At 46.4% G+C, this 26,327-nt stretch overlaps 1 protein-coding gene across 1 annotated transcript in view; it reads right to left on the bottom strand.

The window, feature by feature from the left end:
• Nucleotides 1-26,327, bottom strand: part of FRMD7 (FERM domain containing 7) — a 762,724-nt gene that overhangs the window by 203,930 nt on the left and 532,467 nt on the right. Inside the window, exon 4 of the mRNA XM_069612841.1 lies at nt 6,416-6,494. Within this exon, the coding sequence (XP_069468942.1) occupies nt 6,416-6,494 (79 nt within the window). The remainder of the gene's footprint in view (nt 1-6,415; nt 6,495-26,327) is intronic.

The following is a 26,327-nucleotide window of genomic DNA, read 5'->3' as shown; positions in this document are numbered from 1 at the left end:
AAGGCCTTCCATGGAGACCCACCCGACAACTGGTCACCCTAGATATGGAACTAGAACTCTGTTTCTGGGAAGTCCAACAGTTCAGTCACTCATGGTATCAAGTCTACTGGCGTTCTGCTGAGTTGCTGAAAGACAAACAGTCTTTGGTATGTCTGCTTCCCCAGGACCAACCACAACAGTAACTTGCTCTGCTACATTAATCTTTGGCACTCTTACTTCACCTGAGTGCCTTCCAAACAGTCTTTTATTTCCCCCTGGGTGGTGGGACTCATCATAAGGGGCAGTGGGCTCCCTCTCCTTTCTTTTGGTCTCTCTACTTCCTGCTCTGCACACCCCACAGCAGTCTCCTTTCTCCTCTCCCTGGCTCTCATTCACACAGGTACCTGTCTTCTCATGGGTTCTCACTAAGATCAGCTCGTTGCCAATTGTTATGTCCAGTAGTCAGCGTAATTATAAAGGATACTCTGGTGGCCAGCTGTGATCTTCAGGTTACTTCAAAAAAGGTAGCAGGCGCTCCTCTCCAGAAAGAACATGGCATGATAACCTGTTCTTAGATGAGAGTTTGCAGCACACACTTTTTGCTCACTGTACCTTTCACAGATGGGAAATATCCATTTGAACATCAGTCTTTGTCCCGCCACATAGGCAGTCCAGCACTGAAATGCTATGGCAATTCATCTCTGAACAAGAGTACCAACAGCAACCTCATACATGTGTTTCAGCCTTGTTGGGCCTCATCAGTGAGGTGAAGCTGTGCCTCTCTGAGCACAGTGAGCAAAAAGTGTGTGCTGCAAACTCTCATCTCAGAACAGGTTATCATGCCATGTTCCTTCTGGAGTGAGCGCCTGCTACCTTTTTGCTGATCTTCAGGTTACTTTAATCAGGTTTCATCACAAGGAGATTAGTACCAGTGAAAACCCACTGGCTCCCACCACCCAGGCTACCTGCCGACACACATCATGCATTCAGGGGGAAAGCTAAAGCAGGGGAATAAACATATAAATAGGAATACCATTCCTAACACACAGGTATTTGAAATATTTTATAGACCTGTATTTCTGTCACCAGGCTGGAAATGATCCAAGAAGCAAAACTGTACATGTTATGGGGTAATGAGTCTAAGGTCGGTGTTATCCTAAACCAACTGCTGTTTCCAATTTGTGTGAAAAGTGAATTTGTAGGTGAGAAAAGAGGTTTGGCCACAGAGTGAGGTGGCGTGTGTTGTGATTTGTGCAAATATACATTTTTCCTATTCATTCTACACACCGGCCTGATTATTGGCTTATCCATGGCACAGGTGTGAGGCATCAACATGGTATGATATGGTTCAAAGACAGAACTAGATTGAGTTATATCAACAGATATGTTGGTGTGGCGCTTTTGATGGAGGGGGAAACGGACTCCCTGTATTAATTGTTGCCCTATAAATATACTCCACAGTATTAACAGGCTACTTTTGTCTTTCATGAGAGCTTGTGCTAGATTGGTACAGCACTATATTAGCTCCCCTTGTTTTAAAAGAGTACTTGCACAGTCCATAACTGGAGGGATACATACGCACTTTGCTACCATCATGTTAGACGAAAATAACTATTGGTTATACGCCAATGAACAGTTCATACAAATCTTTAATAGTCCCTCAACTTTTGGTTCACAGAAGTTGAGTGACAAACCCACAGATGAGTGGGAATTGTTAACACAAAAGAAAAACAAACACATTCTTACTGTATAACTTGGAAACCTGATGTTGGAATATTTTAAGGCAAAAACTATCCCAGACGGGCTTCAGGTGCATAATATTCCAAGGGGCTTTATTGACAACCCAGAATTCATCACTTCTTTCAGCCACATGGGCAATAAATGCACACGAGACTGGATGATATTGATTATTGAATCCGCACAGAAGATAGGAGATGCATTGAAAGGGGATATCCCGAAAAAGATTAATTTGGAAATGTAAAAGTTCAGAAATATCTGCATCAACAGAAACCTTTAGAAGCTTCAAAAAGGCTGCATGCAGAACATTTACTAATGAGTATGGGTAACCGTATTTGCAATCTGTTGACTAGACATAACATACCCGTGAAGTGGCAGGTACACTGCTAAATATCTGAAATTCTTTGATACAGCGGAAGTGTAGGGGGTCCAGCGACGAAGAACCGGTAAAATCCGGTCAGTCAACTTTTTAATCTAGCAGGGAGAGAAGCTTTGACTCCTTTTTTCTCCAGGAGAAGCGCCAGAGGCAGGAGACAAAACTATCAAAGGAAGGATCCATTACAACTGTGAGACATGCAAACACAACAACGCAATTACAGGTAGCCATAAAACCACAATGATCTGAGTGGAGATACAATCCCAGTTTTAATCTATCCTCACAAAACGTATCTTCTGACAAACAGTCATGTGTGACTAAGGGTTTACATTTTGTAACATGTACGTGGGTGGACTTTTTTGAATTGCGTGTCGAATTGACATTTTATTTTAGATCCATAAGACTTAAAGCATTTTTTAAGAATAAAACCTGGGCACACCCACCAGACAGTAAATGAGTCCTTGTCAAATCTAATTTCACACCTCCATTCACAATAATCGACCATGAAATTCTAACATTTGAATATCTAATAATTGTATTGTAATGTATTATGCTTGTCATTTGTATAGCACAATTTTACCATTATTATAAACTCAATGCACTGTTAGTGAGAACGCCATCAGAGGATCGAAGTAAGCTACATTGGCAAATGCAATTTACTAGCACACAAACATGGATAAAGGATCCACTTCCGCCACAAACCCCATTTGACACAAGTAAAATCTCTTAATGCACTTAGAACAGCACTAGATACCCACAAAAGACCACATAGAACACCAACTGTATTTTTATTGAACTTGCTGAACTAGTACTAACAAAAAGAAAATCAGTTTGAAGACTATTACTTCTGGTTAAGAAAGGGCACACGTATCGGCTTTACATTTTCCCCTAACGTTGCCAATATCTACATCGCAAATTATGAACAGCACTTTGTGTATAATGAATTCAACGCTCTCAATGATTGCATATTAAAGTGGTATTGTTATATTGATGACATATTCAGGATCTGGCGTGGTAGTGTTCAGCAAGTCAGAAATTTTCAAATGCGGCTATACATTCGTCTGGCGTCTGTGCGTGCTGAAGGCTGGGTTTTCTGATGGAGGGAACCCGAAAGGACTCAATTAGGTTTGAATATTAGATTTAAAGGAAACAGGACAGATATTATATAGAGGAGCCAATGACGGTTAATCATGTATGTTCTGTGGCAGTGTTCAGCATTAAGGACAAACTGTAACAAATAAGTCATTGATATCTAAGGGAAGACGCTATTCACTTTGAAGTAGGACTGATAAGGACTTTGAGGAAGTTGTTAAACTGAACTTGGCCTTGAAGAGGACCATGTTGGTCGAAAAACATGTTGGCAATGTATGCAACTCTTGTATTGATCTTTGACAATTGGCAATTTATGGCAACTCATGTATTGATCTTTGACATTTAAAAACTAAGAATTTTGATACTGATTCATTGAGGTTTTGTTGGGATAATATCTCATCAAATAGTAAGGTGGCCTTTTTAGAGGAGCGCATTAGATGAAGGCACACCATGTTTACTCTGTTTTGTTAACTCATTTGTTAACTCATTAGGTGGTGGCTTAGCCTAGAAATGCCAGAATCTGCAGCTATCTAATATTACACTATTTTCTTGTCATCAGGAGGGAACCTCTTCATTTATCTGTACAGCCTAAGCCCTCTCATTCACTTGGTTAAGCCTTGTCAATTCTTGTAGTTTAAAACTAACTATGCAGTGGTATAAGAATCAAATCAACCTTTTAGATTTGGTTATTAAAGATCAAGGAGGAAGTCTGACAACTGATCTCTACAACAAGACCACAGATCGAAATACTTTATTGCATTTGGACAGCTGACATCCCATGAGTCTCAAATTTAATTTAACGGTGGGACAATTCTTTAGAATTGGGCATAAATATTCTCCTAAAGAAGACTACCATAAGCACTCCTGCATACTCAAAAGAACTAAAAGCGTGTGGGTACCCAAAAATATCAATACATCGGGCGTACCCCAAAAAACAAATGGAGGTTGAACGTCTGATTTACGGCACTATCTTTTTCAGTGTGAGCAACAGCATTAAACAAGCCATTAAAAAATACTGGCATCTTGTTAGAGTACAAGAAACAATTTGCCTAAATCGCTTTTCATGTTCAAGAAAGGTTCTAGCATCCAGTAAAGTTTCGTTAAAACCCAAGTCATCTGACAAATAAGCTCTTTCTAGTCCTGCTTCCCTGAACATGTAACACTTAACTGTACACCATGCATGTGGACATTGCATTAATTGCAAATATACTAGTGTGACAAAATACTTTATAAACAATGGTTTTATGTGACAATCTTTCAACCTGTCAGACTAAACAGGTAGTCCATGCCATTAAATGCCATTACATTTTGCGTATGCCTTTGTTATTGATTTTCCCTTCCGACCAGGACCCATTTGACTTCAATGTTGTTTTGAAACCAATGTAATGTCCTGATGACCGCTGCAAGTTCCTTCTAGTGCAATGCCCCCATGGGAGACTGCCGGTCACAAGTCAATATATATCTCCCAAAGTAGCACCCTAGCTTTTAATGATCGCTTTTAATGATCGCATCATTTGCATCCTGGATGACTACCATGATTGGAATAAGTATCTGTTGGTTCTTGAAGGTTGGGACACATTGATCCAATATAAGATGGAAAAGAGATTTCAGATGGTAGTGAACCCATCCTACTGTGCTCTGCATGCTGCCATGTATCCTTGAAGGTGCAACCATATTTGTACTGACGATAATGTGCTGGTTAGGACCCTTTCCAGGTAAGAGTTCCCATTTGTAATGTAGTCATATTCTTTCTCAAGGTTCTACTCTGAATGAGACAATGTGCAAAAGCAGTTCTTTGCAAGGTATTTACGGAAAACAGGCATTGCCAAAGCCGACTCACAGTTCTGGCTTTTGTGTACTTATGGGACAGGCATTTGCCAGTCACTGCCATAAATATACTACCCAATCATAAGATGGCAACAGCTGGAAAATGGTGTGAGTACCTAGGCGTATGATTTTGGTGTCTGGCAAATGCAAACCCATACAAAAGCAAAAACTGCTAGTTTTGTCAATGCTTGCTTTTAACAGGACTATGGGACTTCAGTGGCACGCATTGGTATACATCCAGTGGCTGAAGGCACACATGGTTATATCATTTTGAGTAAACCAGGAGATCAATCACAGTGCAATCAAGCCATTAACTCTCAGAGGAATGTTTAGAAATAATGAGGGCAGGCAGCAACAGACAAAGTTGCACAACCTTTTAGGTACACTTCAACCCCTGATTAAAGGTGTGCTTCTGCCCATTTCAGTAGTGCCTCCTGAAATGGGATGCACTTTGGCATGGTCAGAAAACAGACGCATAACCCTGCACCTGTTTGAAAAAGGTGCAAGAGGATACACAGTGTATGAGATGGTCATTTCTGTCCCTTTCATACGTTTTCTTTTATAGTTAGCCAACAGCGTTATGAGCCGCTGCTGGCCCAGTTGTACGTCTATCCATCAAGTTGGGATAGAAATACTTTTTTTGACCTTTTACACATTTCACCTCAACAGGCCTTTCATGATGAAATGTTATGTCAGCATCGATTGGTGCTCTATGACCCTATCATATATTAGTGTTTGGATCACACATCCAACACTAACATAAGCAAGGGGTCTAGCCAGTGCATGATGTGTGCCAATGTACAGCCCATCAGAAATGACAGGTCACTGGGGTGAATAATGTGGCATGCGCATTGCCAAGAATTGGGCATCTAAAAATGGTGTATCTTTAGTTCTATCTTTGATACATGATTATTTGTGAATCAGACTCTAAATGTCACGGTGGACACTTCCCTTATGCTGATAAGGTGTTACTCTGTTGGTTTGCCTTTGTTGAGCCAGCCCCTTGCATGATGGCCAATTGAGGACATTTTCTGATCACATTCAGCGATGCAGCTCCAAAGCGAGTATAGCAGGAACTCTACCATTGCTTACACCACGAACATACATGCTTGCGAGACCTGGCAATGTGTGCACTCATGCAATTTGTCATGGGGTGAGGGAAGTGTTTCTTTCCTGCATACTGTAGTCCCACCGGAAAGACAGTATAGATTTAATGAATGGTGAATGTGTACAGGAGGAAGCATGTCATATTAGGATCTTCCAACAGAAGTTAGAGAAGAATCACTGGTTTACATGTTTCTAGATCCCTGAATGAGGGCATGATTAAAGAGAATGACACTTTACAAGTTTCCACACAACAATGATACTTTACAACAGTTGCCAATCAAGGGAAATAAACATTACCGTGTTAATTCTTCGCGCAGTTGTCCAGGGTCGACCGGGAAAAACTTCACTATAAATTTGAAAATTACTTCCTTGGGGTCTTAAAAAACAAGGCCCTTGTTAGTAAATATTGAACTTTTACACTGTAAAATCATGCAAACATTGTATTCATTTCACAATATTATTCTACAGCTATGCATCTCAGATTGTTGACTGTCTCTCAATTCCACACATGCACTTGGATAGTTCAACTTTCTTTTGGTTCATTTTCATCATGTCCTATTTTAAAGAATGTAAAATTGAATCAAGCACTATGGGTGAAAGCTGGGCAGTTGGGCAGTGCGTCTACTGGTCAGAACTTCCAGTTTTATTTATTTATTTATTTGACATTTGTATGGCGCCTATACACAAGTGTTTCAAGGTGGAACAAGACAAGAAATGGGGGAGGGTGCAGGCATAGGGAAAAATAACAGTAACATTGTACTAGACCTTGTGAAGTTCTTACCTTTTCAAGTGCAGAGAACAAAAGTGTGAGGTAGGGAAAGCAAGTAGGGGGCAGGGCTGGAGAGGGGGAAGGTGGGGAGAGGGAGAAGTGCAGGAATAAGGGGCCGAGGGGGCTGAGCAAGTGCTGGGGGAGTCATGAGGGGCAAGTGTGGGGAAGTGGGAAAGGGAGAAGTGCAAAGCATGGGGCAGACCAGAATAAGGCTTGTCCGGGAAGGGTGCCAGAGGGCAAGTGCTGTATGTATGCTGAGGGGGACTGGTCAAGCAGTGCCTGGCCCACTGTAAACTCATAAGGGGCCAGGCACCAGTTGCAGCAGCAGGGAGGAGTAATGGAAAGTCTTGAGCAGTTTCCGGAACTTAAGAAGATCTGGATTAGGTCTGAGGGGGACAGAGAGGACATTCCAGAGGGAGGTTCCTTCCAAGGAAAGGAATCTACCTCCCACTCTCTGCTTGGAGAAGCGTCTGACCAGCTGAGAGTTGGAGCTAGAGCAATGAAGAACCCTAGCAGGGAGGTATTTAGGTAGGGAAAGCTGGATGTAAAGAAGCCCCAGGCCCCAGACAGCCCTGTGGATGATGCAGAGGGTCTTGAATTTGATCCTTGCATTTTACCAGGAGTAAGTGGAGAGATTTTAGGGCTTGGCTTGCGTCCAAGGACAAGTCTTTCAGCCCTATTCTGGATTAGTTGGAGAGGGCGAAGGGAAGAAAGGGGCAGATTGAGATATAGGCTGTTGCGGTAGTCCAGCCTAGCGAGAACCAGAGCTATGGAGACATTGAGCTTCTGGGGGAATTCTATGAGGAGATGGAGCTGAAGGTTGGGCTTCTTGGCAAGGTCTGTGATGTGCTCAGAGAAGGAGAGAAAGGAGTAAAAGATGACCCCAAGTTTCTAAGCCTCACTAGAGGGTGAGGGGTGGGGACCCAAGGAGGATGGCCAGAGAGTGGGGTAAACAGGTAGCAGGTGTCCCAATGAGAAGGGTCTCTGTTCTGCTGGCATTAAGGCAGAGATCGTTAGCAGAGCACCATGCCTGAACAGCAGTCCGGCAGTCAGGTATGAGAGAGGAAGGGGAGGAAGTAGAAGAAGGAAGCTTAAAGGAAAGCTGAGTGTCATCAGTATAGCTCTGGAAGTGAGGAGAGAAGGTGGAGATCAAGTGGGCCAGGGGGGAAAGGTCGATGTTGAAAAGCCATGGAGTAGGATAGAGCCCTGAGGGTCGCCACAGGTAGAGAGTGAGGTCGAGGAAAGGAAAGTGCCCAATTGCACTTGGGTGGGTCGTTTTGAAATGAAGGCGGTCAGCCACGCCAGTGCACGGTCCACGATGCCAAGGTTATCATGGTAAAAATTTGTGAGGATGACATGATTGACAGTGTCAAAGTCAGAGGAAAGATTGAGAAGGATCAAAACAGAGGGTGAGTTAGAGTCCAGCTTTAGGAGCAAGTCATCACGGGTGTTCAGGAGAGCAGTTTCCGTGGTCCTGGATGCTTGGACGCCACTGGTGGTCGTGGAGGCAGCCAACCAATTCGGATTGGGGAGTCAGTAGGGGGTTGACAAACTTCTCCATGAGTTTACCCAAGCAAGGGGTGACAGAGATAGGGCGGTAGTTAGCCAGGCAAGAAACGTCTGTAGACGTTTTTTTTTAGGAGAGCGTGCACAAGGGAGTACTTGAAGGGTTAAGGGAAAGAGCCAGTAGCAAATGAGTGGTTACAGAGGTCAGCCAAGGAAGAGGCAAGAGATGTTGTCCTCAATAGTTCTGGAAGAGCAAGGGAGCACCTGATTGGAGAGACATTCATAGAGAAGACTACTCTAGAGACCTGATCCAGTGCAATGGTGGGGAAGGAGGAGAGAATGGGTGGGCGGACAGGGGAGCCAAGTGAGGCAGGACAAGAGGGGGGTTGGTAGGGTGTAGATGATATGGAGGGCAGGATATCCTGAGTTTGGTGGAGAAGTGGGAGGCAAGTGCAGTGCACACGGCCTGGGAGGGAAGAGGAGGAAACTGCAGTAAGATTGGCAAGTTCCTTTAAGGTAACACAATACTTTCATAGGTGCCACTCTGTTGTAACATAGAATTTTTGAGAAAAATTGTAAGGACGTTTTTTATTGCCTCAGAAAAATTTAGCTAGATAGCATGTAGTTATAATGCATACAAAACAATATTTTGCACCACAAAAAAATAACTGCATTGCATTAACTAGAGCAAAGGACTCCAGTGTCGGAGCACGCACCTTGAACTGGTAAGCCCTTCTCATGTAGCTGTTTGCCCGTTGCGTGGTTTCCCCTCTTTTTACATCAAAATTGCTGGTAATCCACTAAGGCAGATGGGGATTTCTAATACTTCTATTCCCTGTCCTGCCTTTCATTACATCTTGGATTTCTTTCTCATTTGGCCTCATTGTTCCACGGCCATTCCAAAATGCCCGAGTGCGGAGTCAAGGGCGGTGCTTCATGTTTTTTCTCTACGCTGTTGAGTCGCTGTGGCTCTGGTCTCCTGGTCTACTCTTTGTCCCTCCGTGGATTGTGGCTTTGTGTGGCAGCATTTTGGCTCGTTCAGAGCATCCAGCATGTATTTTGCTGGTGTTGGGCATTGACTGCTATGGAGGCAGTGAACTGGAGGGCTGGTGCCTTTACCTTTAAAACTCACAGAGCACTTGGCCATGCCCTCTCGGAGCCGGAAACAAAACACAGTGCACTGCACCCTTGCAGCGTTAAGCCCGAGTGCGGAGTCAAGGGCGGTACTTTGTCTTTTTTCTCTACGCTGTTGAGCCGCTGTTTGGCTCTGGTTGGAGCAGGGGACACTCAAATTTCATCGTGGGAAACGACCTTTACAAATTGTGCTTCCTTGTCTCGTGGCGGAGATCATTAGCGGCTGCAAAAGGAGATGCATGTTCATGCCAGACCATCTCTCGACGCCGCCCATAGGAAGAGCCCACATTAAAGGTAACTCTTTTCCTGTGACCGTCAATCTCTGCCAAAAGTACTATGAAACTGTGTTATCTGGGAACTCCAAACTAGTATAAAGATATCAGTGTGGTGTGCTAGCAGTGTGAAGCCGTTTCATATTTAAAAAATCCATCCTCAAGTAAGCTGGCAACTTTTTATCTTTCTTTGAAGAGGTCCCAAGCTGCCATGACACTTTGAATTTCCAAACATTTGTCGACTTATACTGACTGCGAGGGACTTTAACCTCGTGTGTGTTGAGGCTGCGACTGCGGGGCCAAGCCCTTTGAGAATCTTGAAGAATTAATTCAAACATAACCCACGTGAGGTAGCTGCGACTGCGGGGCCCAGCCCTTTGAGCAGCTTGAAGAGTTAATTCAAACATAACCCACGTGAGGTAGCTGCGACTGCGGGGCCAAGCCGTTTGAGCAGCTCAAAAAATTAAATCAAACATAACCCAAGTGGGGCAACTGCAGCTGTGGGGCTATCCCCTTTGAGCAGTTTATTGGAGGAACTGATAACATACTGTGAAAAGTGTTATTCATGCTACACAGAGGATATTATTTAAGATCAAAGATGGCAAAAAATCTGAAAACCTCCAGCACATCACTAACATTAAAATCAACGCCTATTAGACCTCTGTTGGTTCCCACCCTGAAAAGAAAGATACAAAATCAATCTCTTGATTATTGTGGCAAAAAACTTGTGAAGGAGACATACGTGAATTCTGCAAAGTAAAGTCTTCTAGCAACATCCTAACAGCCAAAAGTACTGAGAATGAGAAGGTTGCCTCAACTGTTGCAACTGTTGGAACTAACAACTCAATAACGGATACTCAGCTACTGTCAGCTGATAGCCAGTCTAAATCGAACAGTGCCATAAATGCAGAAGCCCAAACCAAAGTCTTAACTTTATCAGAGGTGCAAAGAAGCCCAAACATTGCAGACACAATAAACTTAGAAAATCTGGAAAAAGAACAAACCTCACCAGCTGAAGATCTGAAGCATGAACCAGCATTAAAACAACCTGCTGGTGAGGTATATGATATACCGGCCTCCCCAGTAACTATTGATCTAGAACATTGAATTGAGGGATCAAGTACAAACTTAGAAGAAATATCGTTCATAGCATCCTCCTCTATGATCTCGTCGAGGGATAACAGTTTGTATCAATCACCGAGTCTTTTTGACAATTCTGCCCACACTGTACACATGTCATTGGCGGGCTTAGTGACGGAAGGTCAATTGTCACGTAGACAAACTAATATACCAACCCCAAACTCAGATTTAGCAGAGAAGACCCAGTCACAAAACAAATTACTGGAAATCACATTGAACTCTATGCATATGACTGTGGTCACCTTAACAAAACTGTTCGAGACACTAGACCATAAAATATCTTTACAGGCAAAACAACTTGATCAGATGCAAGTGCAATGGATGAATCAATTGTCATCGACATAAGGTTCTACCAACTGTTGCAATGGAATGGCACCAGTTAAAGGTTGTATGATGGAGAGAGACTATCTGAATTTACCAGAAATAAGTAATGTGATTGAGGATAATCCTCTCGCTAATGGTGTTGATAAGTCTGCACAAAACATCGATAACAGGCTGTAAAGAGACCAATCTGAGATTCTGGACGTCATTCACTTATCACGACATGATATGGGTGCAAATGCAGATATGAGTACACTGGGTAAGGCGGACAAGGCGCAGAACGTGACAAAGGAGGTGGTGGGTCAATCTGTTGATAAACCAATCATGTATGACTTATTTCAACATGCAAATGCGAAGAAAAAAGGCAAGACTGATGCCTAAATTAAAAGGGGTCAACAAACCATGTCTAATGCAAAAGAAAACAACAAAAAGGGGAGAAAGAAATGTCTGCAACAATAACCTAGATCAACCAACTGATTGTTGATGATTAACCACAATTAAATGAACTCATTGCAACAATTGATGTAGCAACATCCCCAATCAACAATACGAGTCTGGCAGTTCCCAGACTAACGTGCCCTACCACGGTGTCACATCTCCCGTTGCTCACACGATCACACGCCCCACACCACACCTACCCACAAGAGCAGTCCCTGCACACAGAAAGAACCAGCAGTTCGCCTGGTGTAGGAGGACACCAGCCTATAGCCCCGGCGTCTACCGTCCTTCGTTTCGTTGGTAGTTGCCATGGAAGCACACTCACGGCTGGCCATGCCCACGGAGACTCCCATAGCAACCCCGAACATCTGGCGTCTCGTGACCACGTGATCACACCAAGTCTCGCACGTCCGTGGGACAACATCGCGGGACACATCACGTGACTGCTTAACCAGTTTAAAAGCATCTTGACAAGGCAGGTACAGCGCTTCACAGCTCATCTCTTGAGGATTGTTTAGCGCTCTGGTTTACCTGCTTTTGATCACAGACTTTGCGACCTCGGACTGTTCTACGGATTTGTCTTGCCTGCTCCTCGGATTTCTGCCTCTTGGATCCCGCCTTGTTTCCCCGGCTCCTCGACCTTGGAACTCTCTCTTGGACTGCCTTTGGATTATCCCCTCTGAACCTTGAAACTCGGTTTTGACCTTTCTTGCCTTACTGGTCCATCCACATCAGACCGAGGTGTGATTCACCCAAGAGCCGGGTAGAACGCCTCTTTCACCACCATCAGCAGTTTGTGGCCCTCGCTATGCTTAGGACCCCACATACAGCACTCTTGGGTAAGCCTTGTTACTACTGATTGTTACCTGTACCAATTGCATTGCTCCTGTTTAACCATCACCCATTGTCTTACAGTGGTCAGGGGGTCCTTCCGGCGTTCCTCTACCTGATTGACGGCTCAACACACCTGTGGCCTCAAAGATTGCGCAGGCAGTGTATCATTTCTGTCTGTGCGGTACTTGGGGACGGAGGTACAATAATCTGCACGACCATCAAGATCAGAACACACGGACCAAATGGAGATGCGACAGGAAGATCCTGCATATAAAATTGGCTCAAAGACAGACGGAACACAAATGGTGAAACCTAGTAGTGATATAACAAATGAGCTATCGGAAAAATCAGATGACAAGTTAGTTACTCTCAGTGGCAACAATATGGAGAAACGAGTGCAGAAACAAAACGAAGAAGAATTTTCAATATTGACAGATGTGAGAATCCAAATTGAGAATTCGATAAAGAAGTATCTTGAAATACAACAACCTGCTAAAATGCCACCTCAAAGCCATCTCCATAATAGAAATATTGCTCTAGAGTCGGCAAGAATTTCACAAATGCAATCTAACAACGAAGAAAGTGCAACACAAAAATTGCAAGCTCAAAACAATAACAAGGCTCAGATAGCACTGTATGATCAAGAAGTGCAGCGATTGCAGCAAGATCAGCCGCATGCATCTAAAAAACATGAACAGAACATGCATTTAAGACACAACACTATCAACAGACAAACACATCATGAGACCTTTGACCATATGGAAATGTTAAGAGGTGCCAGCAATCAACAACAAACTAAAGAGAAATAGAGTGTTTTGTATACAACAGCTCAACAGCCAAAATCTGTTGGAATCGAAGATCAAATTGCCAGAGCGATTGAGAACTATTTTAAACTCAACATGACTAAGTTTCTTTCACCGAATAAAGACAATCCAAAGGTGGACTATGGCCCAGTAAATGCCCACAAAATGGATCTAATATCTCTAGCATACCACAAAACAAAGACAAAAAATGTAAGAGTAATTCCAAAGGGCCTGTACAAGGCAATACAATCGCCAACAACTTGAAAAAAAATGGAATATGTACCATAGATTCATCTTAAAATGTTGCCCAGCAGCATTTCCAGAGTATGTACTGAATCGTACAAGCGTATTGGCGACTTTTGAAGAAGTGAACACTCTACAAGATATATCCATCACTGATATTGAGCAGATAGAATTTTTCAAGGAAAATGAGCAGTCCATAGTAAGGCTTTGGATCCAATCCAACCTAACTAGAAACGCTTTATGGCAAGCCAGAATGGAGATATTTGTTTTGGGATTCTATGTGTATGGACTCAGAAGGAAATATCATGATGGAAACCAAGGACAGTTATTTTGATAAACAGGGACTGGAATACAATGCTAATGCAAACGGAAATTCAGTGAGACATACTAATTCACATCCACAGAACCAAAAAAGAGTGGGTTCCTAGGTCGTAACCAGTCTTGGAACAAGAGAAAAATGCCATCTCTTTGATTGGCTGGAACACCTGTGGCCATTCCCATCTGTTGGGTTCCAGTGCAAAAGTGTTAGGCTCCCATGAAATCATAATTATCCAAGAAATATGGCTACTAAAAAGTCCAACATGGGAAGATCATACTATTCTGCTGAATCCAGCTCAATCAGCTAATCGGGGTAGACCATCATCCGGCCTAATGGTGGCAATTAAAAATCATAAGAGGTGGCATCTTTCTCCTTGGTTATCTCTGAATCCTTTTTTACAGCTGGTTAAGGGGGAATTTCCAGGGGGATCAATGGCTATACTAAACCTGTATAGAAACCCAAAAGGAATCACTGATGATGCTTTTTTTCTAGATATAGAGTTGCTGTTAAATGCCATCATGGAATCCCCGGAGATTATGACAGTGATTGTGGCAAGGGATATACATTTGCAACTCTTACCAGCTCATAATAAGAGATTCAGTTTAACCTGTTTTAGGTGGATGCATCTGGTAAAAGATCGGAAATTGGTGATGTGTAATGGTTCCCTATCGGGAAATACCACTCCCAATGCAACCTGGGGAAGAGGGGCATCTGCTTCAATAATTGACTATGGGCCTCATTCCGAGGTTTGCGGTAAGTATGGGTTTTTACCGGCATGGCGGAAAGACCGAGTCCGGTCTGGTACGACGCCGCAATTTACAGGCCATTCCGACTTCGCGGGCACAAGCTTTCTGCCATGCCGGTAAATCCCATAGCGGCATACCGCTAAAGGGCCCGTAAAACCCCTTAGCGGCATGAAGCAAAACGGTCATTACAACACCGCCACCGAAGCTCCGCTGTCCGTTATTAGCGGTGACCGTAATTTACGGTATCCGTAAATTACGGTCACCGCTAATTAACGGATTCGGAAATTACGTCATCGCACAGGAGCGGGAAGGAGCGCGGCGGCCATCTTTAAAAACACAATCCACTGCCACCTCTTAATACAGTACCCAGAGGTATATTCCGACCCTCAAAAAAGCCATCAGTGACCAGTATCATGCCAAAAGCACTGAAGAAAGGTGCCGCCCGCATCAGGAAGGAGCGTTTCACGCAGGACGAGCTCCAGGTCCTGGTGGACACCCTGCACGCAAATGCTGAGACAGTATTCAGCAGCGACATGCGTAGGCCGACCATTGCCAGGAAGAAGGTGATCTGGGACTTGGTGGCACAGAGGGAGAGCGCCGTAGGGAACACCCCCCGTACGACGAGGGACTGCAGGAAACGGTGGGATGACCTCCGTCTCAGGGTGCGGGCCATCCTATCGGCCAACCGAACACAGGCCCTGGAGACAGGAAGAGGCCCAGCTTCTCCAATCAAGATGATGGCCTGGGAGCAAACGTGCGCGGACATGATGGGCACTGAAGCCATAGAGGGGGTCGGCGAGATGGAGTGCGGTGCCCCGTCATCCGCAGATGGAGGTGAGTGTCATGAGTGAAGATAGTAAATGCATTCCCAATGTAAGGCACCGCCAAGGGCTGGGCAAGCAGTCACATCACGTATGGGAACCCCCCCCCCCATCAAATCATGCCGTCACAAGTAAGACCCAGGCTGATGCCAGGTGCAAGGCTCCAACCCATATTGGCCAGAGCACACAAAAAGGCAGTCAATGTGAGTCAGCACAGTACTCCACCAACATGAGTGACCCAGACACCTGCATGCATTTACCGTCCAAGCCCAGATCACTGTCCCACTCCCAACCCAAATGTCAACAAAACGCTGAAATCCCATTGTCATACCATAGGCTTGTGGAAATGCTGACCCCCAAATCATAGCTCATGCCATCTCTCTCTTCCCCCCCACAGGCAGCGGCCATGAAAGTGAGGGCCAGGAAGCCACACAGCCCTGTACCTCCAGGGGCACAGCCAGGGGACAGCATAAACCTGCAGGAAGGAAGAAGGCACAGGCAACACCACGTGCACCAGCAACCCCCATGGAGGCTGCACAACCCACACCCACACCCCTACCCATGCCTGCACTGCCGTCGGAGACATGCCCCACGGTGCACCCAGAGGAGTCCAGTGTGGCAGGGGAGAATGCTGCCATGTGCCTCCCCGAGGAGCCAGATAGCCCGACATCAGTTCCCGTATCCGACGTGGAGGAGCCCCATGACATCGTGCACAGCCCAGACACTCCATCCTACAGTCAAGTTGCACACAGCGACTCCGGGGAGAGTGACACCCCAGGCCTCACAGGCCAAGGAGCACCACCTGCCAGTCCTGGATCCACATCTCCGGCAGAAAGCCCCGAAAGGGCTGCAGGCTCAACACCACGGCTGCCTAGCACATCTGCCACACCGGCCATGGATGGATTGCACTCCCAGCACCTCACGGGCCTGATTGAGGACTTCATCCGGGACAACCGTGAATCCTGGTCGGAGAGGCACAATGACCTGCAGGCCCTGGGCGAAGTCATCACTGCCAACACAAACCGGCTCTGTGAGGTGCTGGGCCGGATCGCTGATGCCCTGGAGGCAGCACCCCCCAGACCACAGCCCCAGTGGGAGTGCCCACCCTCACAGTGCTCCTCCACACAGACCAGCCCTGTCCGTTGGTCAATGCGCACACTCCGCCGGCAGAACATGGATAACCCTGGCTCTGGAAGCACACAATTACCATACTGCCACACACAAGTGGCCTATGTTGCACTGATGGAACTATTGTGGGGGTGTTGTGGGGGGAGGGGGAGGAGGGTGAGGGTGTGTGTGGGAGTTGGGGGGGAGGAAGAGGGGGGTGAGGGTGTGTGTGGGAGTTGGGGGGGCGGGGGAGGGGGGTGAGGGTGTGTGTGGGAGTTGGGGGGGAGGGAGAGGGGGGCGAGGGTGTGTGTGGGAGTTGGGGGGGAGGGGGTGAGGGTGGTGGTTTTGTTGTACACGTTCCTACATTAATGTTGAATACATTGGTTGTTCATTCCCAAAAAACAGAGTGGACATTGCTCATTTTGCTTGTGTCTTTTGATGTCGCACATTGCATGGTGTACAAGTATCCCCACACCCAGTGCCCAATGTCCTCTCACCCTCACACCCTCAGCTGACTTGTAAGTCAGAAATATTGTCCAATCAATGATTGACGCACTGAACGTCCCTCCTGTGCATCGGCACGTGCTGCTGTCCTGCCATTCCTTCCTCCTCCCCCTCATCATCATCTGGTGGTAGCAGTTCCACGTCAGGGGGCAGTGGCACGTTCCGACGGATGCACATGTTGTGTAGCATTACACATGCCATGGTGATCTTGGACACCTTCTCGTGGCTGTAGATGAGTGCCCCACCAGACCGGCTGAGGCAACGAAATCGTGCCTTCAACAGGCCGAAGGTCTGCTCTATCACCACCCGTGTACGGGTATGGGATCTATTGTAGTCCTCCTCGTGCCTGTTCTGTGCGTTGCGGACCGGGGTCATGAGCCACGGCTTTAGAGGGTAGCCAGCATCACCTGCATGGAAGTGGAAAGGAGGTAATTGTGTGTGCATTCATGGTGGAGAATTGTACTAGTCTTACATGGCCGCAGATGATTGCTGGGATGAGTGTGCACCCCCCCCCCCCTTTCCCACCCAGGTGGGGTATGCATCCCCCCCTTTCCCACCCAGGTGGGGTATGCATCCCCCCCTATGCATCCCGCCCTTTCCCACCCAGGTGGGGTATGCATCCCCCCCTTTCCCACCCAGGTGGGGTATGCAGGCGACCTACTCACAGCCCCAAAGCACTGCCATGGCCCATTCAGGTTACTCACCAAGCAGCCAGGCACGTCGTCCGGCATGTCGCTCCATGTAGCGTGGTAATGTTGAGTTCCGCAGGACCAAGGAGTCATGAGTTGATCCGTGATATCGGGCATTGCAATGTGTGATGGCTTTACTGCCATTACACACCATCTGGACGTTGATGGAGTGGTATTGCTTGCGGTTGCGATACGGCACCTCCATGGCATGCGGGACCACTAATTCCACGTGGGTGCAGTCGATGGCACCTATGCAATTTGGCATGCCTGCCAGTGCATGGAAGGCAGCTTTGGTGTCATATATCTCCTGGGGAGTACGGGGTAGGGATATGTATTCCCTTGTGTGGGTGAGGAGGGTATCAAGCACTTGGTTGAGTATCCGTGAAAATATGGGCTGTGAAATGCCATGCATGTGCCCCACTGTATGCTGGTAGCTGCCTGTGGCGAGGAAGTGGAGCACAGACACTACCTTCAGTAGAGGGGGGATGGCAGTGTGGATTTCTATGCGGCTCACTGTATCATCATGTATCATGTCCACTATGCTGGTAATGGTGTCCCAGTCAAGCCGGTACAGGGTGTGGATCTGCTCTGGTGTGAGGTTGAAGGGGGTGGCTCTGATGCGGGGGATTGGGGGCTGCCGGCGTGGTAATGGTAGCTGCACCGGTAGGGCATGCTGGGCCTGTCTCACCCTCCTTCTCCTCCTGTGTATCCTCTGTGGTGGGGGTTGTGGTTGTTGTAGTTGCTGTTGTTGTAGTTGCTGCCTTGCAAGCAGGGCCTCCAGCTCCAGGAATGCTGCTACAATTGTTATCATCTTGGTGTGGGAGGGGGTGTGGTGTGTGGGTGTGCTCCTTTTGTGCTGTGCCAGACTCCATTGCCTCCACCTGTGCTGATTGAGTGCACCTGTTCCTCTTGGAAACACTGCTCAGGGTCCTTAACACCTTCTCAGCGATGCCGGTATTTACTCCATGGCGGTAAGGTACTTTGCGGTCTTGTGGAGGCCGTTTTTTCCATGTCCGCTTTACTTGGGATCAGCTCCGGTTTACGCCATGCCGCTAATTACGGCATGGCGTGTCGGGTGCGCGCCACTAGACCGCTATTTACGGCATCGTACTTTACGACGCCATAAATAATGGTCTGGTGGGTCAGAATGGCCCGTAACGGGAAACGATGCCGGTATTCCTTTAACGGCATCATTTTTCCCTTATCACCCAACTCGGAATGAGGCCCTAGGTCTTTCTTGATCCTGACACATTTAACAGAGCCGTGAGCTTACATATTTCTCCACAGCCATACAGTGATCATAACATCTTGAAGCTGAAATGGCACTTGGCAGATTTGGTAATTCAAAAAAAGAGTCAAACCTTTTCACATTCGCTTATAGCAAATAATGCCTGAACGAGACCCAAGTGGAATATGCATACTCTGTCTGACTTCCATAAAAATATAGAATTCAGTATGCATGATGGCAAAGAGTCATCAACCGACTATACATCTTTTCTCCATCTTTACTGTGTACCATACAGTGAGCGCAATTTAGATTTCTCCAAACTATGTCATGAATATGATGTGTTGCTACAAGAAAAAAAAACATTATTAAGGAAAAACAGAAGATTGATTTTGCAGGCAAATGGTCTGAACAAAAGTGAGAGACTAAAATCACTAAACTGCCAATATAAGAACTGGCTCAGAGGTCATCGTATGCACATGCTACAAAAAGATGGTGAGTCCATGTTGAAAAACAGCCTCAATGAAAATACAGGACAGATATGGGCATTGATTAATATTAGTAATCATGCCACCCAAAAAGCAGCACAACACAATGGGGTAAATGAAAAAGAATGGGTCACATACTTTAGTAAAATGTACCAGAAGGAAGACTCCCAGTTGAGTACACCGCCTAGTGAATGTTCAAATTATGAAGGGCTCAAAATTGAAGAAGCGGATGTGTTATGTTTTATAAACAAACTCTCCAATTCACGGGCACCGGGTCCCGATGACATAAGTAATTTTGTGTTCAGACAAAATCCAGTCCAATGGGCTAGGATATTTAAGCAAGTTATAACCACCAATACAATACCAGCTACGTGGAAGTCGGTAATAATTATCCTGATATTTTAAAAAGGCGACAGAAAAATGCCCAATAACTCCAGACCTTATTCATTGCTTGATGTATCAGGAAAGCTGTTTTTAAGATTTATACTCAGGGATTTTACACAATGGACTTTACAATCAGGAGCCAGAGACCCACTCCAAACTGGGTTTGTCTCCGGGATGGGAACATGTGTCAACCTCTTAACGTTAACAGCAATAATTGAACATCATGAGGCCATCAAGCAGCCGTTATATATGACCTATATAGATCTGCAAGCAGCGTTTGATTCGATATCACAGGAGTTACTAATACAATAACTAATAAAACAAGGTTGCCGGAAATATATCGTACATCTTATTAATGATTTACACACAGATAATAGTGTACAGATAAGATTAACAAACGAAGGAAAATTGACTCAACCTATCATGACATTTAGTGGATTCAGACCGGGCTGTACACTTAAGTCAGCATTATTTAATTTTTTCATTTCAGATGTGGGAGAAGCATTTAAAAACATCTATACAGACCCGCCAAAATTATTAAATAAGGGCATTCCATTTCTAATGTATGCTGACGATTTAGTCATTATGTCAAAAACTCCTATGGGTCTACATAAGGCACTTGACGCGGTGGTAGCCTATACCAATGCTAACTACTTAAGTATAAATCTTGATAAAACAAAGATCATGATGTTAAATGTCACCCAAAAGATACTAAAAAAATCTTATACATGCAATCTCAAATCCAGAATGTACAAGTGGTACAGCACTACATATATTTGGGAGCCCAAATTCTAACACAAAAACAAAACCTTGCATTCAAACAAAGGAAACAGGACAAAGTAATAACATTTATCCATCAAACTGGGATTATTCAAAGAAAATATGGGAAGTTTTACGCTGGTGCCAACTTTAACGTTTTACTATCAAAAAGTATCAGCTGTCTTGTACTCCTCAGAAACAAGACCCATTTTGAATGAGACCTTTTGAGACCATCTTGAGGGGAAATATTGGCGGGGAGTTCTCCATCTTCCAGCATCTACCCCATTATCCCTCATTCGTTACGAATTTGGGTTGATTTCCCTTAATATAAGGTATACATGGTTGGTTGTGGCAATGTTTAGAAAATGTTTATTAGCCTGGAATTCCGATACAGTGTTGGGAACTTTGGCTGCTTACACATTTGCATCCAAAGACAAATTTATATGTAAATGGCGGAATCGAGTCATCCATATTCTGGCGTCGATAGAAGCAACTTTAGCAACACTTTTCCAAAACCCAACGCAGATAAAAACTAGGATATTTGCCATGGGCTGTGAAAACATGCTCTCATTATTGTGACTTTGACCCAGATACGATCACAATAAAAAACCACACTTATCCAGAACAATACTTGATCAGGTCTCCGTCTATGCAATACCGGAATGACTTGCTTCGACTTCGATTCAATCTTTGGCCAACAAGACAAGTGATGGCTCGGCGGCTCACAATGGTCAGGGCGGAGAACTCCATGCGGAGGGCCCTGAGGCGGGCCGAGTGCCTCGAGGCAATCCGCAGGGGGTTGGAGGAGGAGACGGCGTCGTCCCTGCGGACCCTCGGGGCCATGGAACAGGACCGCCTCCGGGACATCGAACAGGAGTTGGATGATGCCCTGGCCCGGAACACCACGGAGTGAGCCGCTGGACTTGCCCGCCGCCTTTGTATATAGTTATATAGTTAGTGTTAGGTTTCCTTTATTTTATTTTTTTATTTGGTTGCGATTGGACAATGTGCCACATTTTTGTATGTAGTTCAGTTTTTAGTTAGTTGTCATAGTTAGGTTTCATTTGGTTGGGCTCATGGACCCGGGATTATCTTGTAAATAGTTCTTCAATGGATTTGTCTATTTTTTGGATTTTTTTCATCGCCATGGAGCAATGGTTTTTGTTTATCATTTACACTTGGATTACTTTTCTGACTGTGACTTTGGACACCATTTGTTTGGATTATGCTGTGTTTTTTTCATGGACATTCTTCTTTTGGTTGTTTTGCTTTGTGGTTTTTCTCATTTAATTTCCATTCAAGTTGATTTTAAATACATTTTTATTTTCATCCTTCAATGTGTCGTATCATCTCATTGCTTTCATGCATGTCATGTTGGGTGTCTTAACATTCACTTGCAGCCATTGTGTGTGACAGACATGTGTTCATTTGCATTATTTACATTGGTTGTGTAACATGTCATTGCCTTTGATATGTGGGTGGATGTGATAGTTGGTTGGGCCTTTTGGCAGTGGAGGATGGCCATTACGGACATGATTGGGGATTGGTGGGACCCAGGTGCAGGGGGGCATGGATGGGACATGGGTGGGGGCCTGCTGGCAGGTGCCCCACAGTGCTGGGGGGTGGGGGTGGTGGGAGACATGAGTTGGACATGGGTGGGGGCCTGCTGGCAGGTGCCCCACAGTGCTGGGGGGTGGGGGTGCTGGGAGACATGGGTGGGGGCCTGGTGGAGGCTGCCCCTGATGGCTGGGGGGTGGGGGTGGTGGGAGACATGGGTGGGGGCCTGGTGGTGGTTGCCCCTGCACTGCTGGGGGGTGGGGGTGCTGGGAGACATGGGTGGGGGCCTGGTGGAGGCTGCCCCTGGTGGCTGGGGGGTGGGGGTGGTGGGAGACATGGGTGGGGCCTGGTGGAGGGTGCCCCTGGTGACTGGGGGTGCAGGGGGACATGCGTTGGTGGGCAGTAGTGCAAGTTGACATGTAGGTTGGCTGGGGGTCATGGCCATGGTGGATGGTGTGCCTGCAGGACATGTGCAAGGTAGGCCCCTGTGGTGTGAGCCACCTGCAGGGGCCGTGGAGGGTGTAAAGGGAACACCTGGGAGGACCCACACGTGCAATTCATGTGTGCTGCTCCCCGCGCACCCCTGTAATACACGTACCCTGATGGAATCGCGTGTGGAACTTCCCGCGCACCCCTGGAATACACGTACCCTGCTGAAATCGCGTGTGGCACTTCCCGCGCACCCCTGGAATACACGTACCCTGATGGAATCGCGTGTGGGACTTCCCGCGCACCCCTGGAATACACGTACCCTGCTGATTTCGCGTGTGAAACTTCCCCCGCACCCTGAAATACACGTACCCTGATGGAATCGCCTGTGGAACTTCCCGCGCACCCCTGAGATACGCGTACCCTGCTCGCACGGGCCCAGTCGCGTGTGGAAATTCCAGCGCACCCCTGTAATACACGTACCCTGATGGAATCGCGTGTGGGACTTCCCGCGCACCCCTGGAATACACGTACCCTGCTGATTTCACGTGTGGAACTTCCCCCGCACCCTGAAATACACGTACCCTGATGGAATCGCATGTGGAACTTCCCGCGCACCCCTGAGATACTCGTACCCTGCTCGCACGGGCCCAATCGCGTGTGGAAATTCCCGCGCACCCCTGAAATACACGTACCCTGCAGAAATCGCGTGTGTAACTTCCCCTGCACCCTGAAATACACGTGCCCTGCTGATATCGCGTGTGGAACTTCACGCGCACCCCTGATATACACGTACCCTGCGGAAATCGCGTGTGTAACTTCCCCTGCACCCTGAAATACACGTACCCTGCTCGCACGGGCCCATTCGCGTATGGTAATTCCCGCGCACCCCTGAAATACACGTACCCTGATGGAATCGCGTGTGGAACTTCCCGCGCACCCCTGAGATACGCGTACCCTGCTCGCACGGGCCCAGTCCCGTGTGGAAATTCCTGCGCACCCCTGTAATACACGTACCCTGATGGAATCGCATGTGGGACTTCCCGCGCACCCCTAGAATACACGTACCCTGCTGATATCGCGTGTGGAACTTCACGCGCACCCCGACATACACGTACCCTGATGGAATCGCATGTGGAACTTCCCGCGCACCCCTGAGATACGCGTACCCTGCTCGCACGGGCCCATTCGCGTGTGGTAATTCCGGCGCACCCCTGAAATACACATACCATGATGAAATCGCGTGTGGAACTTCCCGCGCACCCCTGAAATATGCGTACCCTGCTCGCACGGGGCCAATCGCGTGAGGTACTTCCCGCGCACCCCAGTGATACACGTAGCCCGCTTGCTGTGCTGGTACAGGGTTAGCGCAGCCCTTTGCGCTGGATTGGGTATATTGATGGCTTTTCCCTGCGCGAGAGGCATTCTTGGGGGCGTAACTGGTGCTGCTGCAGGGTCGCTGCGCCACTGTGCGCCACGGCTGGTTTTGGTGGCTGGAATCCATGAATACGCTGTGCGCGGAAATGGATTTTAGCACACGCGGCTGGCGCAGGGATTCGCACGCGCACACTGTGCGCCAGCCGCGTGCGCCACTTGTGCGCTGAATTCTATGAATTACCCAGTGTAGTCAAAACAGTGGTTTTGAATCCCTGATTAATTACTTTGCAACAGGGTGCAACATGCCAAGCCAGAAGGTTTATTAACCGTTATAGTTCTGCAATTGTACAAAAACTCTAAAATCTGTCCTGAGCGTTAGTGAAAGTCAAACTGTCCATTTAACTACCAATATATGGACCAGATCCAAAACAGTAGGTTACATGTGCATCACTTGACATTGGGTGTAATTGCAACCTCCAGGAAAATAAATCTCCTCTTCTAATGCCTTCACTCCTAAAAACTCCTCCACCGGTAGGATGTGGTATGTAGAAAAGGGCAGCTCTTTGCATCTGTTCATTTGAATTGTTATTATTATTATTGTAATATTTACATAGCGCAAACTTAGCCCAGAAGCAGCTAACATTCACAGTCAAGAGTGTTAAGGGGCAGACAGTAACACAGTAATGTGTGTGTACACAAAACAATTGTGGATAGACACCCTGTTGCTGTTGATTAGCCTTAGAGTCCAGATAATGCCATGCAGCCAGGTTTTTAACTCTTTCTAAAACACGAGGCAGGAGTGGAGAAGTCTGGGTTGCTAATGGGATGGAATTCTATAGGTCCATAGCGGAGCAAGAAAATTAATGTTTCCTAGTTTCCTCCTTGTGGACCCATATTGGCTCAAGTCTGGTGAAGGTGTCAAAAGCATGTTGGGCATGGGAGACTAGCTGGGGCCCAAGCTGGGGCACAAGAGTCCTTGCCACCCCTGTTCAACTTCATCACTATAAGGCATGACTCTTGACAATATTTCAAAGAGCACCTTTCATACAAGAGATGACCCTTCATTTTTAAAGGAGTGACTTCACTATAAGGGATTACCCTTTACAATTTTCTGAGGAGTGGCTTCTCTACAAGATGACCCTTACACATTTTTAGGGAGCTGATTTTATGCAAGAGATGACCTTTAGCACATTTTTAAAGAGCTGTTTTGCAGCAAAGGTCGCCTCTTAATTTTTCAAGTATCAGCTTTCGTACAAGGGATGACCCGTAGAAAGTTTCCAAGAAATTGCTTCACTACATGCAATAGCCCTTAATCTTTCAAAAAGAAGCTTTCATACAAGGGATGACCCATAACTATGTTTCACACTTCAACGTTGCTACAAGTAATAGCCCTTAACTATTTTCCATTTTAGAGCTTCCTGAACCGATCTGTGATCTGGACGGTGTTTAGAGCTGCAGTAGGCCGGTAAAAGCAGGTCCTGCTGCTCCATCCAGGTCAAGGTCGAGGTAAATGGCCCCCTCTTGGTCCCTCCATTTTCACTTTTCTGCCCCTTTCTCTGTTTTTCCACTCTTTTTCTTGCGCCTGCTACGCTGTGCTGTGCTGGGCCACTCCCTTTTCAATGTTCTGCCCCTTTCTCTCTGTTCTTTCCCTCTTTTCTTGCACCTGTGGTGCTGCATTACCTGTTTCTCACCCTTCCTTAGCATCCTCCCTTCCCCTCTGATTGGCTGCTCCCCTTTGTGGCCGCTGTTTTAACAGAAGGACCCAAGGCAGCCTTGCTTGTGCAGCCATCGGCTAAGGGTCAGAGGCGAAGGGCAGCTCCTTCATAAGCAACTCCATTTCCTATTTGGCCCTGTTCGCCTCAGGACCCCTGACACAGACAACCTACAGTGACAGAAACGGTAAGTGTGGTGTGGGCAGGGAGCACAGTCGTTACTGTACCCCAGTAAAGCCCACCACTCTTTTTACCCAATATTACTTAATATCATATACTTATCTGTATTTACACCTATTTGTGTAAGTTAGCCATATGCTGCACTTAGATGAATTGCTGGGGATAAGAAATGCACCGAACTGAGATGAATGGTTGAGGGTGGAAAATGTCGCTTAGCTGGATTGCCGGGGGCAGGAAATGTATTGCACTTAGATGGCTTGTTGGGGTAGGAAAGGTGTCACACTTAAATAGATTGTTCGGGGTAGGATATTTGTCACACTTAGATGGATTGCTGGGGGTAGGAAATGTACCGCACTTAGATGGATTGTTGGGGGGAAATGTATTACACTCAGATGGATTGGTGGGGACAGGACATGTATTGCACTTAGATGGATTGTTGGGGTGGGAAATGT

This window comes from Ambystoma mexicanum, chromosome 5p (genome assembly GCF_040938575.1).
Source record: "Ambystoma mexicanum isolate Mex_15411 chromosome 5p, UKY_AmexF1_1, whole genome shotgun sequence".
Lineage (NCBI taxonomy): Eukaryota > Metazoa > Chordata > Amphibia > Caudata > Ambystomatidae > Ambystoma > Ambystoma mexicanum.
Note: the sequence above shows the minus strand (reverse complement) of the source record. Positions and strands in the feature narration are given on the sequence as shown.